General features: G+C 43.9%; 1 protein-coding gene across 2 annotated transcripts in view; it reads left to right on the top strand.

Moving 5' to 3' along the window:
- LOC122624680 (acetylcholine receptor subunit alpha-like) overlaps positions 1-12205 on the top strand; it is a 45983-nt gene that overhangs the window by 23565 nt on the left and 10213 nt on the right. For both annotated transcript variants that reach the window (XM_043804353.1, XM_043804352.1), the window contains exons 4-5: positions 3849-3964; positions 12025-12193. In XM_043804353.1, the coding sequence (XP_043660288.1) occupies positions 3849-3964; positions 12025-12193 (285 nt within the window). The remainder of the gene's footprint in view (positions 1-3848; positions 3965-12024; positions 12194-12205) is intronic.

Here is a 12205-nt window from a genome sequence, read left to right as displayed (position 1 = left end):
CTCGTAAAATTCCCTGCACCACACAAAAATGCAGGCCTAGGCAGGCATACACCGCGCGAAATTCAACGTAAGATCAAGAAATTGGGTCTATTACATAATGCAAGCTGAAGATAGCACACAAATCCAAGGAAGGGCTTCAAATCACCTACAAAGGTGTCTTAAAACCACGTATAAAGCCACATACTGAATGGAAAATATTTAACCATTACGGATATCAACTTGAGTAGAGTTTCTGCGAGTGCAGGGATAGCAACCCCGATGGATGCTTTGCGGCTTCGTCCTGCGGTTGGGACCTTGCCAGCTAATAATGAACCGGCATTAGGTGGCCATCTAAGCCAAGCGGCACCATTGGGTTCTCCACTCTCCTAGCCCTCCTCCATTGAGGCGGAAAAAGTCGGAAAAGTCGAAGGGTTAACCACATGCAGCTACTGAGCTACTGAGCTGCATTAGCCAGACCATAAAGTCGCGCTTGGGTTGAAAAATTATACTGTTTCCGTTGGCAAAACCAAATCGAAATGGAAAGTAGACTCTTGAACTACTAATGCTTTTAATATCAAACAGATGCCACATAATTCCTTAATCAATTTAAAGCTTAAACACTTTGGCCCACTAATATCAAATTTGGCGCAATATTATAAATTCGTGTGAATTATGCATCAGCTGAACTCCGCCCACTGCGCACACAGCCCATGGATATTATCTTGGAAAATATCAACAATTTAATGGCTCACATTAAGGCCTACTTTAAGTCAAAAGTCCCGGGGAAAATGGGATTTGTGTATTTTGTTGCAATCACTCAATTAGCAGAGCAGTTAAATTGTATCTATGTATCTATGTATCTATGTGCCTTTAACTTGACTTGCTGCCTTCGTTTTAGTTTAATTGTCGACACAATTAGCAGAATGTAGCTGCTTTCTCTTGAGAGCTTCCCTCTCCCTTTCTGGCCAACACGTATACATTGGCACCTGCTCACCGACACTCACACAACACACAACACAAACACACACGCAAACACACACGCACACACAGACAGCTGACTAATTTGGTAAAAAGCTAAATGCTCATTTACTATTAAAAAGGAAAGGCGCTAACAAGCATTTGACACGACACGAAAAGAGGGCGGGGACGTGAAAGTTGATGCGGCCGAACATTGTCTCAAATGTTGCTTACACTGGGAAAAAAAAACAGCAGCAACATGTATAATAGAAATTTTGAAATTTAGCTTAAAATAAACATTGTAAATGTATATCTGCAGTGACAACGTTTAAAGTTGCTATTACTTATATTGCTAACATTTTGACTATTAATAATAATATTGGTTCGATAATTTAAATACTTAAAATACATTTTTGAGCTACTTTATACATATTTGTGTCTCCAGTTTAGCAACTTCAATGATTCCCCGATGAATTTGTGTCCCAGTGTGCCTACATTTTGCGGTGCAAAGTGTGGCATGTTGTGTTCAACTTCACGCATAAATCAACCGCAAAGTGAGCGATATCCTACATAGTAGCTGCAAATTATTTATGAAGACTCCCAGGGAACAGCAGTCATTCATTCAGTCGCAGTTTCTCTAGATGCCATTGGCATCTGGCTGCCTGGCTGACTGGCTGCCTGACATCGGAAATATTTCATTAAATCATCACTTCCTTATAGTGAAATTTCCGCTAGCACTTAAAATAACAATTTCCGCATTGCCGATTCCACCAGCAGCCGGTAGTTTCCATTGCACCTGGCTGTTGGTCCCGCTCCGCATCCTCGTCCTCCGCAGGACGAACCCGGGGAAGCCACATCCTGTCTGATGATTATTCTCCCTTTCTCCCAATCTGCCACAGCCACAGCCACAGCTGCATCTTCGGAGCCTGTTTTTCATTCATGTTCAACCAGCGTCGATTTCCTAATTTCGTGTCAATGAGCAAAACTTGAATGGCGAATATTCGGGGCGTAAATCGAGTTGGTAAAAGGGAGCAAAAGGGGGCAGAAGGGGGCGTGGAGTCTCTGGGGAGCCGAACAAAAGGCAAGGGCAAGTTCATAGGCTCAATTTTCACACTTGATTTAGCACAGGAAACGCCCACGCACACAGTTTCCAACCTTCTATACAAAAAAAAAAATGGTGCACAAAGTGAATGAGGCACTTGCCAAATTTGAGGAAGCTTAACTTTGAGTACTTACAACTAGGCGATGGTTAAAAAATCATTTAACCATATTCCATTATTACTAAATAAATAAGATAAGATGTACATACAAGGTTTATGCTTGCTCTCAGTTTCTTTCAAAGCTTACACGTTTATTTTTCAAGTGCAGCACTAAGCTTGGCTGAAAAGGAGAGTGAGCCTGGCACAGAAACGAGAAATCGCATTAACGTCACTTTTCAAATTTCACGCTCTTCCAAAAACGCAACCCCACCGCCCTCAATGTCAACTGGCACCTGCACCAGCCACCTTCCACCTTCCACCACCCACTTTGTTACCCCCCCTCACCTATCCAGCTGCCCGCCCCTTTTGGAGGCCATGGAAAATCGTTGAGGCGTAAATTGGCAGACAAAATGCTTTAGGAAATTCAGTCGAAGAAAGGAAGGAATTAAAAATTGCTGATGGAATGAATGCACTTCCGGGTTAATATTCAAACAGCAAGTGCACACAAAAAAGCTGAGCCAGCTGGGCAAAAACTAGATAATGCAGTTGTGGAAAAGCTTTATTTGCTTATTTGACCTGGCCAAAGGAAGTCAGTGGGAAAGCGGAAAAAATGCAGTTAAGCTAAAGAGATTATGCCTTTAGCTCTTTACTTTTACCCTTATATGTATTAACCCGAAAGTGCACATATGTAGGTATCACATCTATCACGTTGATGAGTATTAAAAATGTGATGGATCAAGTGCATGGATAACTTTAAGAAAGCAAACATTTAGTACAGCTGACGGAAATCAAGTGAAACTCCGGGCGAAAATGGGAAAGCCACGAATCGAGTGCGATAGAGTGTTGCAATCGCATGTCAAATACTTCCGGAACTGTTCGAGCGACCTCGGACATGCGAAGGAATGCTGCCAATGCAGCTTCCTTTTGACCAGGTGAATGGGTTGATAGGTGGATGGGTGAATGGGTGAATAGGTGGCCAGATGGTCAGATGTTCAGATGGGTGAGCTCCGAGTCCTGTCCATGTCCATGTCCATGTCCTGTCAGCTGCAGTCGTGCCGAACTAAGCAAAACTGAGCACTGAGACTGCAGTGCGGCCATCGCATGTTTGTCCATTTCGGTATCGATGGTGTCTTCTGGAGCATTTCTCCACCTGGCCACCTGGCCATCAGCTCTGCTCCAGGCAACTCTTGGCTGCTTCTTGCCAATCTCCCAGTTTTCCAGTTTCCCAGTTGCGCAGTTTCCCAGTTGCGCAGCTTCCCAGTTTCGCAGCTTCCCAGTTTCGAGGATGCTGCCACTGAGTTTGACAGTCAAATCAGAATGGCAGCCAGGACGGCAATGGCGTCAGGATATCCAGGACCGGGAAGAAAGGCTCCAAACAGAGACATCTGGCAGAGAGTGCAGTCCAATTATGTTCGCTGTCAGCGCAACGCAGTATTTGTCTAATCACTGGGAACTGCGAGAAAACACTGGGAAATTCATGGGAATTCCTCACAGATCACTTCTTATTAACTAGCATATTTTGTTTAATTATTTATCATATATTTATATATATTTACAAGTTAACTTTAAGCTGCAATTGTAAACTTTATTCTCTGCTGCTTCATAGCTTCCAGTATATTGCAAATAACCTAATGTGTTATGCCATAAGAAAGCCGCTGGATTTCCAGTGCACCACAATGGCGGGAGAACTAACCACTCTGCATCCACTTTCAGGTGGATCTGCGGCACATCGACGAGCTGAACGGCACCAACGTCGTGGAGGTGGGCGTGGATCTGTCCGAGTTCTACACGTCCGTCGAATGGGATATCCTCGAAGTTCCTGCAGTGCGGTAAGTGCCAGCCAACCACCCAATTGAAACCCTTACAACCACCCAGCAACCCACTATCCACTATTCACTATCCAGTATCCACTATCCAGTATCCACTATCCAGTAGCCAGTAGCCAGTATTCAGTAGTCCAAACAGCCACCCACCATGAAGGCAGCGGCAACAACAATTATTTTTGGCAGAAACTCCTTTGGCAAGTTCCTTGGAAGCTTTGGACGCTGTCACAAAACACAAACACAAATCTTTCAGGATGTCAGAACGCACACACTCGCACACACACTCGCACACACAAACACACACTGACGCAGGTCAAGGATGCAAGTGAGAGAGACAGACATACGGCGGTAGAAGGAGACGGGCAGAACTCAGGGGCCTGACCTGAGTTGTCGATGCCGATGATGATCTTTTGGGCATGAACGTGGGCGTGGTCCCTATTTACACTTTACACCGCCTCCCTCTTTGCCCACCCCCCATTTTTCTCCCTTGAAGTTTTTAAATTAAAAAACTTTGCCAAAAGGAACTGCCAAAGGAATACAAAAACAAAAAATAAATACAAAAATACAAAAATAAACCAAAGCGACACAAAATTATACATATAAATAAATAGAGGGTCCTGTTTCTTATGTTTCTTGATTCTGGCCGTCTGGTCCGGCATATGTGTGACTACAGCAGCGGCTAGAAAAATAGGTCTAGGAACTTAAAATACACGTTCTTACACATAACACAAAGCTGTCAGCTGTAATTGTAATTTGCCCATGAATATTTGTTTCCATTTTCCATCTAAAATGTACTTCTTAACCCTTTATATGCCGTCTTTAGAATTTTGAAACCCACTTCAGGCAAATGTGTGACTTTCGTTGTGCCAGAGAAAGTGAAAGCTGCTCGAATTTGTTTCCTCGGCTCGGGGGGGGGGGGGGCGGTTGCTTAATTGCCACGCCCCCTTGTGGCACGCTTGTGTGCACACCCACCGTGGGAGCAAGCGAGAGGGCCTATATAGGGGAGTTGGGTGGTGGGAGGTGGGAGTGGGGTTTTCGGGTGGCTAAGAAGTTTCGCCAACAGAGAGCTCGTCTTTAATGCATTAAGCCCCAGACAAAAGGCAACAAGAAATTTTTGTTTCACTTAGCGCAACTTTGTTCGGAATCTTTGGGATTGTTCGAGTTGAGCAGGTGAATTTGTGGGCGGGGGGCGTGGTGCGTGGGGCGAGGGGCGGTCATGGGTTAAAAGTGGATGGGGTTGCGCAAAATGGCGGCGGCAATACTGTTGAGTGCTATTAATTAGTTGATGACACGTGCTAGATGAAGTGAGAAAACTCCGTTTTCATTAGGCTAATTTGGCTGCTCAAATTGCTTGGATTTTTACTTTGATCTCCAACCTCCCCCGATTCTGATTAAACATTTGATTACCAGCTTGGGTTGTACATATATCATTCATTGCAGCTTAATGTTTTATCAACTTTATAGTATTAGTGCGAATAACTCTTTGTTTCAACACGTTTGTGTTTCAATTGCCTTCTTGTTTCATTGCCCAAAACTTGCAGGCAACGCCAGCTAAGTCAGTTGATTTTGCAGTCAGCTTTTTTACAAGTTGTATATGATATAATAAAGGATATTTTCTTTTTTTCTTCATTTTACTGTTGCTACTGTTGTTACTTTTGTTTCTGCTTTTCGCCATCGGCACGCGTGGCAGCCACAAACAAGTCGCGACTCCGGTCTCCAAAAGTCATTTTATTTTTATACGAGTATTACGAGCCAGGGGATAAATGGTAGGATTTTTTCCATTTTTTTCTTTATTTTTTCATCTCGTTTTTTGGTGGGGTGGGTGGGTTTTCCCTGCCAAAGGTGGTGAGGTGGAAAAGCGTTGAGATTGTCCGTGAATGTCGTGAAAGTGTTGTTTATGTGTATCCCCCAGTTCTCCTAAAAACCGAACCAAAAATGGAGGACGAAAAGCAGTAAACTCTTCAGGTGTATGAGTTTTCTTTGCTTTTCTTTTCTTTTTTTATTTTATTTTTTTGTGGGAGAAACCGAAAGGGAGAAAGGTGCAAAGGAGAAAGTAAAATAGCTGCGAGGCAATAATTTCCTTGAACTATTTTGAAGTTGCGTGTGGGGCAAGAAATAGTCAATAAATCAGTGGCAAGAGTTTGCTTTGCCTTTGCCTTCTCCTTCTTTTATTTAGCTTTTCTTTTAGCTTTTCGATCTACAAGCACACACACACTTTGCCATGTTGTTTATAGGAGAGAATGGAATTTATTTTAAGTAATAATATTTACCAGTGTGCAAACAGCGCAATTATGTCAAGAACTCTTACATTTTGATGGCACCTATAAATGATTCGAGTGGCAAAAACTCGAACAGCTTAATTCGTTTGCCCTTTGACCTCCTGCCCCCCACACACACATACACACCCACACACACTTTGCCACGCCCACTCCACCCATCATATTTCATAAGCGGCACGTGACAGACGGAAATGACGAGGCTCAACTACAGTGAGCAGTAAATAAGTGAAACAGACAGGGCCAATTGCGATTCCCTAAAGTAAGCCTGTTTGTTTGAGAATAAGTGAGTTATTTTATTATATATTTGTAGTGCAAAGCGATTCTCGCTTCCAGTTTCTTAGGGTTTATGTACCTGGTCACAGAGGCGCCGTGACAAAGCTGCTAACAAAGTTGTAATACCCTGAAAGCCAGGGTATCAACGGCATGCTAAGACCTTTGCCAACCGAGAGCTGTAAACCACTGAAAACGGGGGCTCAAGTCATTGACGGGAATTAAAAAGTTGACAGCGCCAGTTACGTGTGTGTTTGTCGGCCTCCGTCTAAGTGTGTGCATGTGTGTGTGCATGTGTAGGTGTATGTGTTCTCTATGCGCTTGTGTGCGAGTGTGAGTGCTGGCTGCTTGGTTTATTTGGCGTGGCACTGGCAGTAAATTATGCCACAAGTGCGTGACACACTCACAAAAGCGGCCGCCGGCTGTGAAGTCTCTAAACCTGCCCACTCCCACGCCCACAATCACCCACAATTTGGCCACCTAACCAACGGCCTTGCGCCCCAAAGTTACCCACCCCCTCCCCACGCAAAGCCCCCCCTTTGGCTTACTCCCTTGGCAGCTTTTATTGTCGGCAGGCTGCCGCTGCTGCGCCTAAAATGCTGCAACACAATTCACAGCACGTAGAGCAATTTTCCCATGAAGCCAGCACCTCATCCTCCTGCTGCTCCTCCTGCTCCTCCTCCCACTCCCACACCAGCTCCATTCGGAAAACTTGTGCAGAGCCTCCGACAGGATTCAGTTTTAATGCGCATCGACAGTTAAATTAACTAAGGGGCGCCGAGGGGGCGTGGCAGGCCGCAGCACGTACAGGTGGCAAAATTTGGGTGCTTTCTGTGGCCCACTCGGCTTCTACTCACATCGAGCCAGTGGCGGAGCAGCGGCAGACAATCAGGCATTGATTGACAGGCGGACAGGTGGGCAGATGGACAGGTGGGCAGTTGGACAGGTGGGCAAAGCAGCCTAAGAGATGAAGAGACAAAGAAAGGGGCCAGAAATCGAAAGTCGAGGCAATCACGCAGCCATAAAATTAACCCTGCTTATTCCCGTTCAAACCCTTTTCTTTTCTTCAAATCCGATACCCCGGCCAGCCGGCGATTTGCAGTTTATAGTTTGGCTCGGGGGCAAAGTGCCGTGAAGTGCAGGAAAGAAGCTTAGAAGATTAAGAAATATCATTGAAATTCCGCTATCTATCTGCTAAGGACAAGTACACACATTTCCATTTGCTTTTTTATATACACATATACAAGTAGATGCCTGAAATATTGAGCACCTTGCAATTAACTCGTTGCCTGTGAAATCTTAAAGCCTCTTTCTAATAAACTCATTGTTTGCGGAATTCCTGCGACTTGCCTTCATCTTTGTTTTTGATCCGCTTATTGAGTTGTCCTTCCTTCTCGTGTTCGCATTGCCATCTTCCATTTACCATTTACCATCTTCCATTCGCATTCTTATGCCCATTCCCCTGGGAGCTGTATTTTGTTTAATTGCCGCAATGGGTCTTACAACACCAAATCAACACGCAGGGCACATACACCAGCGAAAGCCCACCCACTTTCTTACCCACTTTGCCACCCACAGCTTCTTCGCCAACTTGCTACTTGCCACTTGCCACCTCGCCGCCACTGCGGCTTGATTACGAGGCACAAATTTTGGTTGTGTTTGAGGTTGCGCGCTCGCGTTGCTTTATCACAGATCGATTAAAATCATAATTAGCAAACTTTCCACAGAATCTTCTCCCTTTTTTTCTCCATTTCTCCACTTCTCCATTTTCCGTTTCCCATTTTCCATTTCCCGCTTTGCGGTCACACCTCAATTGGCACGCCTTTTGGGGACTTTTGCCCAGCGAATCCTGCGAGATTTGCTCGCCTTCCTTTTTCAAGTCATGCAACGAAGCGTGTTTATGTTAGTTATTAAAATTCTATTACTTACTTTGATTTCTGGCTGGCCTCAAATTCAAGTATCTAAAGGATGGGGCAGAAAAGTGCACCGAAAAAAAATATGCCCCCTTATTGAATTGAACCGCACAGAACAGAGTCGTGAACTGAGATGAGTCCTGGTTGTAAGAGGCACTTTGTGAAGAGTGTAATGAATATGGATTAATTTTATCGCAAACTCTTTTGAGTTTTGTTAAAGTGCAGATGGAAAACAAGAAATCGAGAATCGAGAATTGAGAATCGGGAATCGAGCATGGGAAACACTCGAAAGCGAATAGAGAACTTTTGGCTCAAAGTTGCTGAAATCAATCAAGCGTTGAGACCTATTCTCCCCCCAATTTTCCCCCGAATTTTCCCCGAATTTTCCCCGAATTTCCCCCCGACCTCCCACCGACTTCTAGGTGGCAATGGGTTGTTGGTGCTGGTAGTGCTTTTCCTACGCTTTCTTGATGTCTTCGTTTCTTTTTTTATGTTGCCAATCATTTCGTATTTATGCGTTTGTTCTTTGACTGCAATCAGCACGCCGTTTCCCCTTCAATTCCCCCCGGAGAATTTCCCGTTGTCAATCAGCGATTTGACCATTTTCGGTCACTTTAGTGCGGTAACCCCAGACCCAGAGGAAACCTATTCGTTTTCCAATCCGTGACCGTGAGTCCCACATTCAATTTCACTGGAATTTCACTTAATTTTCTTTTTTTTGCGTCGAAGGGCGTGCTGGTTGGAAATCTAAATAACATTTGATTTTAAATCTGCTTCAGCAACCAACTACAGTCAAAAAAAAAGAGGAAAAGTGACGAATAAATTTTCATTTTGGCTGCTTTGTATATTCAATATTTTTGAGGAAACCTCAAATTTAAAATTTTTGAATTTTGATGATGGAAAAATTGATCCAAAACTTAATTTTTCTAAATACGTCAAAAAGGAATAGGCATAGTTAATATTGGTAATTCGAAGTAAAAGGTTATGTGACCATTTTAAGCAGAGTTATAATGGAAAATCCTTTTTTAAATTTCAATTTAATTTAATTGCAAACCTCGTAGATTGGCAGAGTGTTACGCACTTCGACTCGTTGTTTTGGTTTTGGTTTAGTTTTTGGACACATTGCTGTCTCTGTTGTATCATCCTTTATTACGCATACGCCGCGTGGCCCGGCGCATTGATGAATTGTTGCCAGTTTGGGAATTTTCGCAAGTGGGTTGTGTTTTCCGAGGGAAGGGGCGTTTATTCCGGGGGGGAGGGTGGTGGGGAGGGGGCTGTGGAAACATGGGATTGCCATGTGCCATCGAGTCAAATCAAACTGAAGTTTTGCTGGTCCTCGCTGGTATTTGTTGTTGTCTAGTCTTTTCTCTATTTGAGATTTGTTTCCTTTCATTTTCTTCTCTTTCTATTTTTTTTTTCTTTTTGCCTATATGGCGCCATCTCCCGGCGCCGTGTGTCTATGTGTGTGTGTGTGCCGAGGCACGCGTGTTCTATTACTATCTGTGTGAGTGTGTGTGTTTCTTGCCTATTTTATGATTTATTGTATGTTTTCCCATCGTGGTTGCTAACCAACTAACCAACGAGGGGAATCCACCAAGTCACCGAGCTTATTACACTGACCTTTACACGTACTAAACCACCCGCACCACCCACTCGACCCCCACTTTTGCTGACTTAAGGGTCTTCGAAGTTTTCTGTCTGTTTTTCCCCATTTTTTCGGGCCAAGTGCTTCTGTCAGAGAACGAGAAGGAGAACTCGTGTATGGTGTGTCTCCGTCTGCAGGGACTTATCTTTAAGGAGTAAAGTGGCCGAGGTGCGGGAATTTCCCCCTTTTCTTTCGGACACTCCAAAGCCTGTTGACCAAAGCTCACTTCAGCAGACTTAATCTGCAGCCATATTACATTGCTCGCCTTTCGCATTTCGCATTTCGATCGTGGGACTCTGGGAAGCCAAGTGAGCTGAAGGATATGGGTTATGGTATTAGGTTTTGCGCCCACTTGTGTCTTGTCGTATTTAAATGTCCTTCTAATGGACACAGGCAATCAAATCGTTGAGCCCAGGTGTCTGCTTGAAGTTTCTAGAATGATATTCAATTTGAAATATATTTCTTGATTTAGATAAATAAGCATACAAAGCATGGGTGCAGCATTTCACTGGTTAATTGTACGGGGATATTTGTGAAAAGTGCGCAGAAACAATAAGTTTATTTCATCCACTCGACACTTGGCCCCCTTTATCATATCCTTGTGCTTTGAGTGACTGACACTCGGAATTGCCATGGCAAATTATATTTTATTGCTGCAGCCATCAAAAGCAACCCACAAGATGTTGGCCTTCAATACCGTGATTATTCCCCTCGCCCCGCAGTTTGCCCGCACTTCGCCCTGGTTCTTGCCCCATTCTGTGTGCCTATTGCCACATACTTCATTTCTATTTGGAGGGAAGTCAACTGCCACAAACAGTTAGTTGCCTGCCGGCCACATCCTTGTCGCAGTCAAAGTGGAAGTCGGTCGTCGTCCTTTCCTCCGGCCGAATGCCTTTCCCACGCTTTATCCCCGCACCCCGCTCCCTGCCTTGTTTATTATTTATTTACAATATTTTCTTATTCAAAATGAAGCCGCAAGCCTCTCGGAATTATTGATGGCCCGGCCATATACCAAGCGGCAAAAATGGGGGAATTGTTGACTGGGGGGACTGAAGGTTACCCCTTTTCGCTTTTTGCCCAGCAGTAACGATTTTCTTTTTATTTTTTACTCTCTTTTTTTTTGTTATTTATACCTATTTTCTGTGCTGTTCCATGTCCTTCCAGAGTTTCCCAAGTGCCTACAAGGATGGCGGGGAATAAAACATAACGAACAGTCCGCTCGACTCAATTTACAAAAATTCCCATTCCCTTTTCTTCATTACTTTTTTATATTCTTTTGTTTTGTTTTGGTCGCTTTTTGGTGGGCAACCGCAGTCAAAGATTATTAACTTTTAAATTATGCATTGGTCCAGCGGATGGCAAGTGGGCAAAAATATGAAAAATATGAGAAATGATGCAATGAGTCGGTTTTTAAGTGGATCATTTTTCAAAGTTTGCCTTTGCAACTTGCAGACCTGCAGAAGCACTACACTTAGACAATATTAAATATTGCCTAAAATGTGCCATTTAAAATTTAAATACTTTGCATTTTACCTTGACACCACAGTTTTGGAGGCAGGCACACTCGCAGAGTTTGAGAGCCACTGCCGCTCGATTCGCAGCTACGCAAAAATACACAAAGCCATTTTGACACTCAGTTAGCAGTTAGGCCAATATTTTTTCAGCATTTTGCAATATTTATCATGCGGCCGATGATTTATGTGATTGGAGTGCCATATATCTCCGGCTATATGTGTGTTTATGCAAATAAATATAAGTTTTGGGCGCCTCGCCACTGCGGCTGCTGCAATGAAAAAAAAAGAAATACCATCAAAATAAATATCGTCAAACCGAATGAACCTTAATAAATATTTACGCGCTGCGTAGCAATTTGCCCAACTCGTACTCAAATTTACCCAATACTCACTCCAATATACTGACTTATAACATATGTACGAATATATTCGCAATCTCCTACAGAAACGAGAAGTTCTACACGTGCTGCGATGAGCCATATCTGGACATCACCTTCAACATCACGATGCGGCGGAAGACCCTCTTCTACACCGTCAACCTGATCATTCCCTGCATGGGCATCAGCTTCCTCACCATCCTCGTGTTCTACCTGCCCTCGGACAGTGGCGAGAAGGTGAGTGCGGGG

This window comes from Drosophila teissieri, chromosome X (genome assembly GCF_016746235.2).
Source record: "Drosophila teissieri strain GT53w chromosome X, Prin_Dtei_1.1, whole genome shotgun sequence".
Lineage (NCBI taxonomy): Eukaryota > Metazoa > Arthropoda > Insecta > Diptera > Drosophilidae > Drosophila > Drosophila teissieri.
The sequence above is the reverse complement of the archived record's forward strand: the minus strand, read 5'-3'. Positions and strand labels throughout refer to the sequence as shown.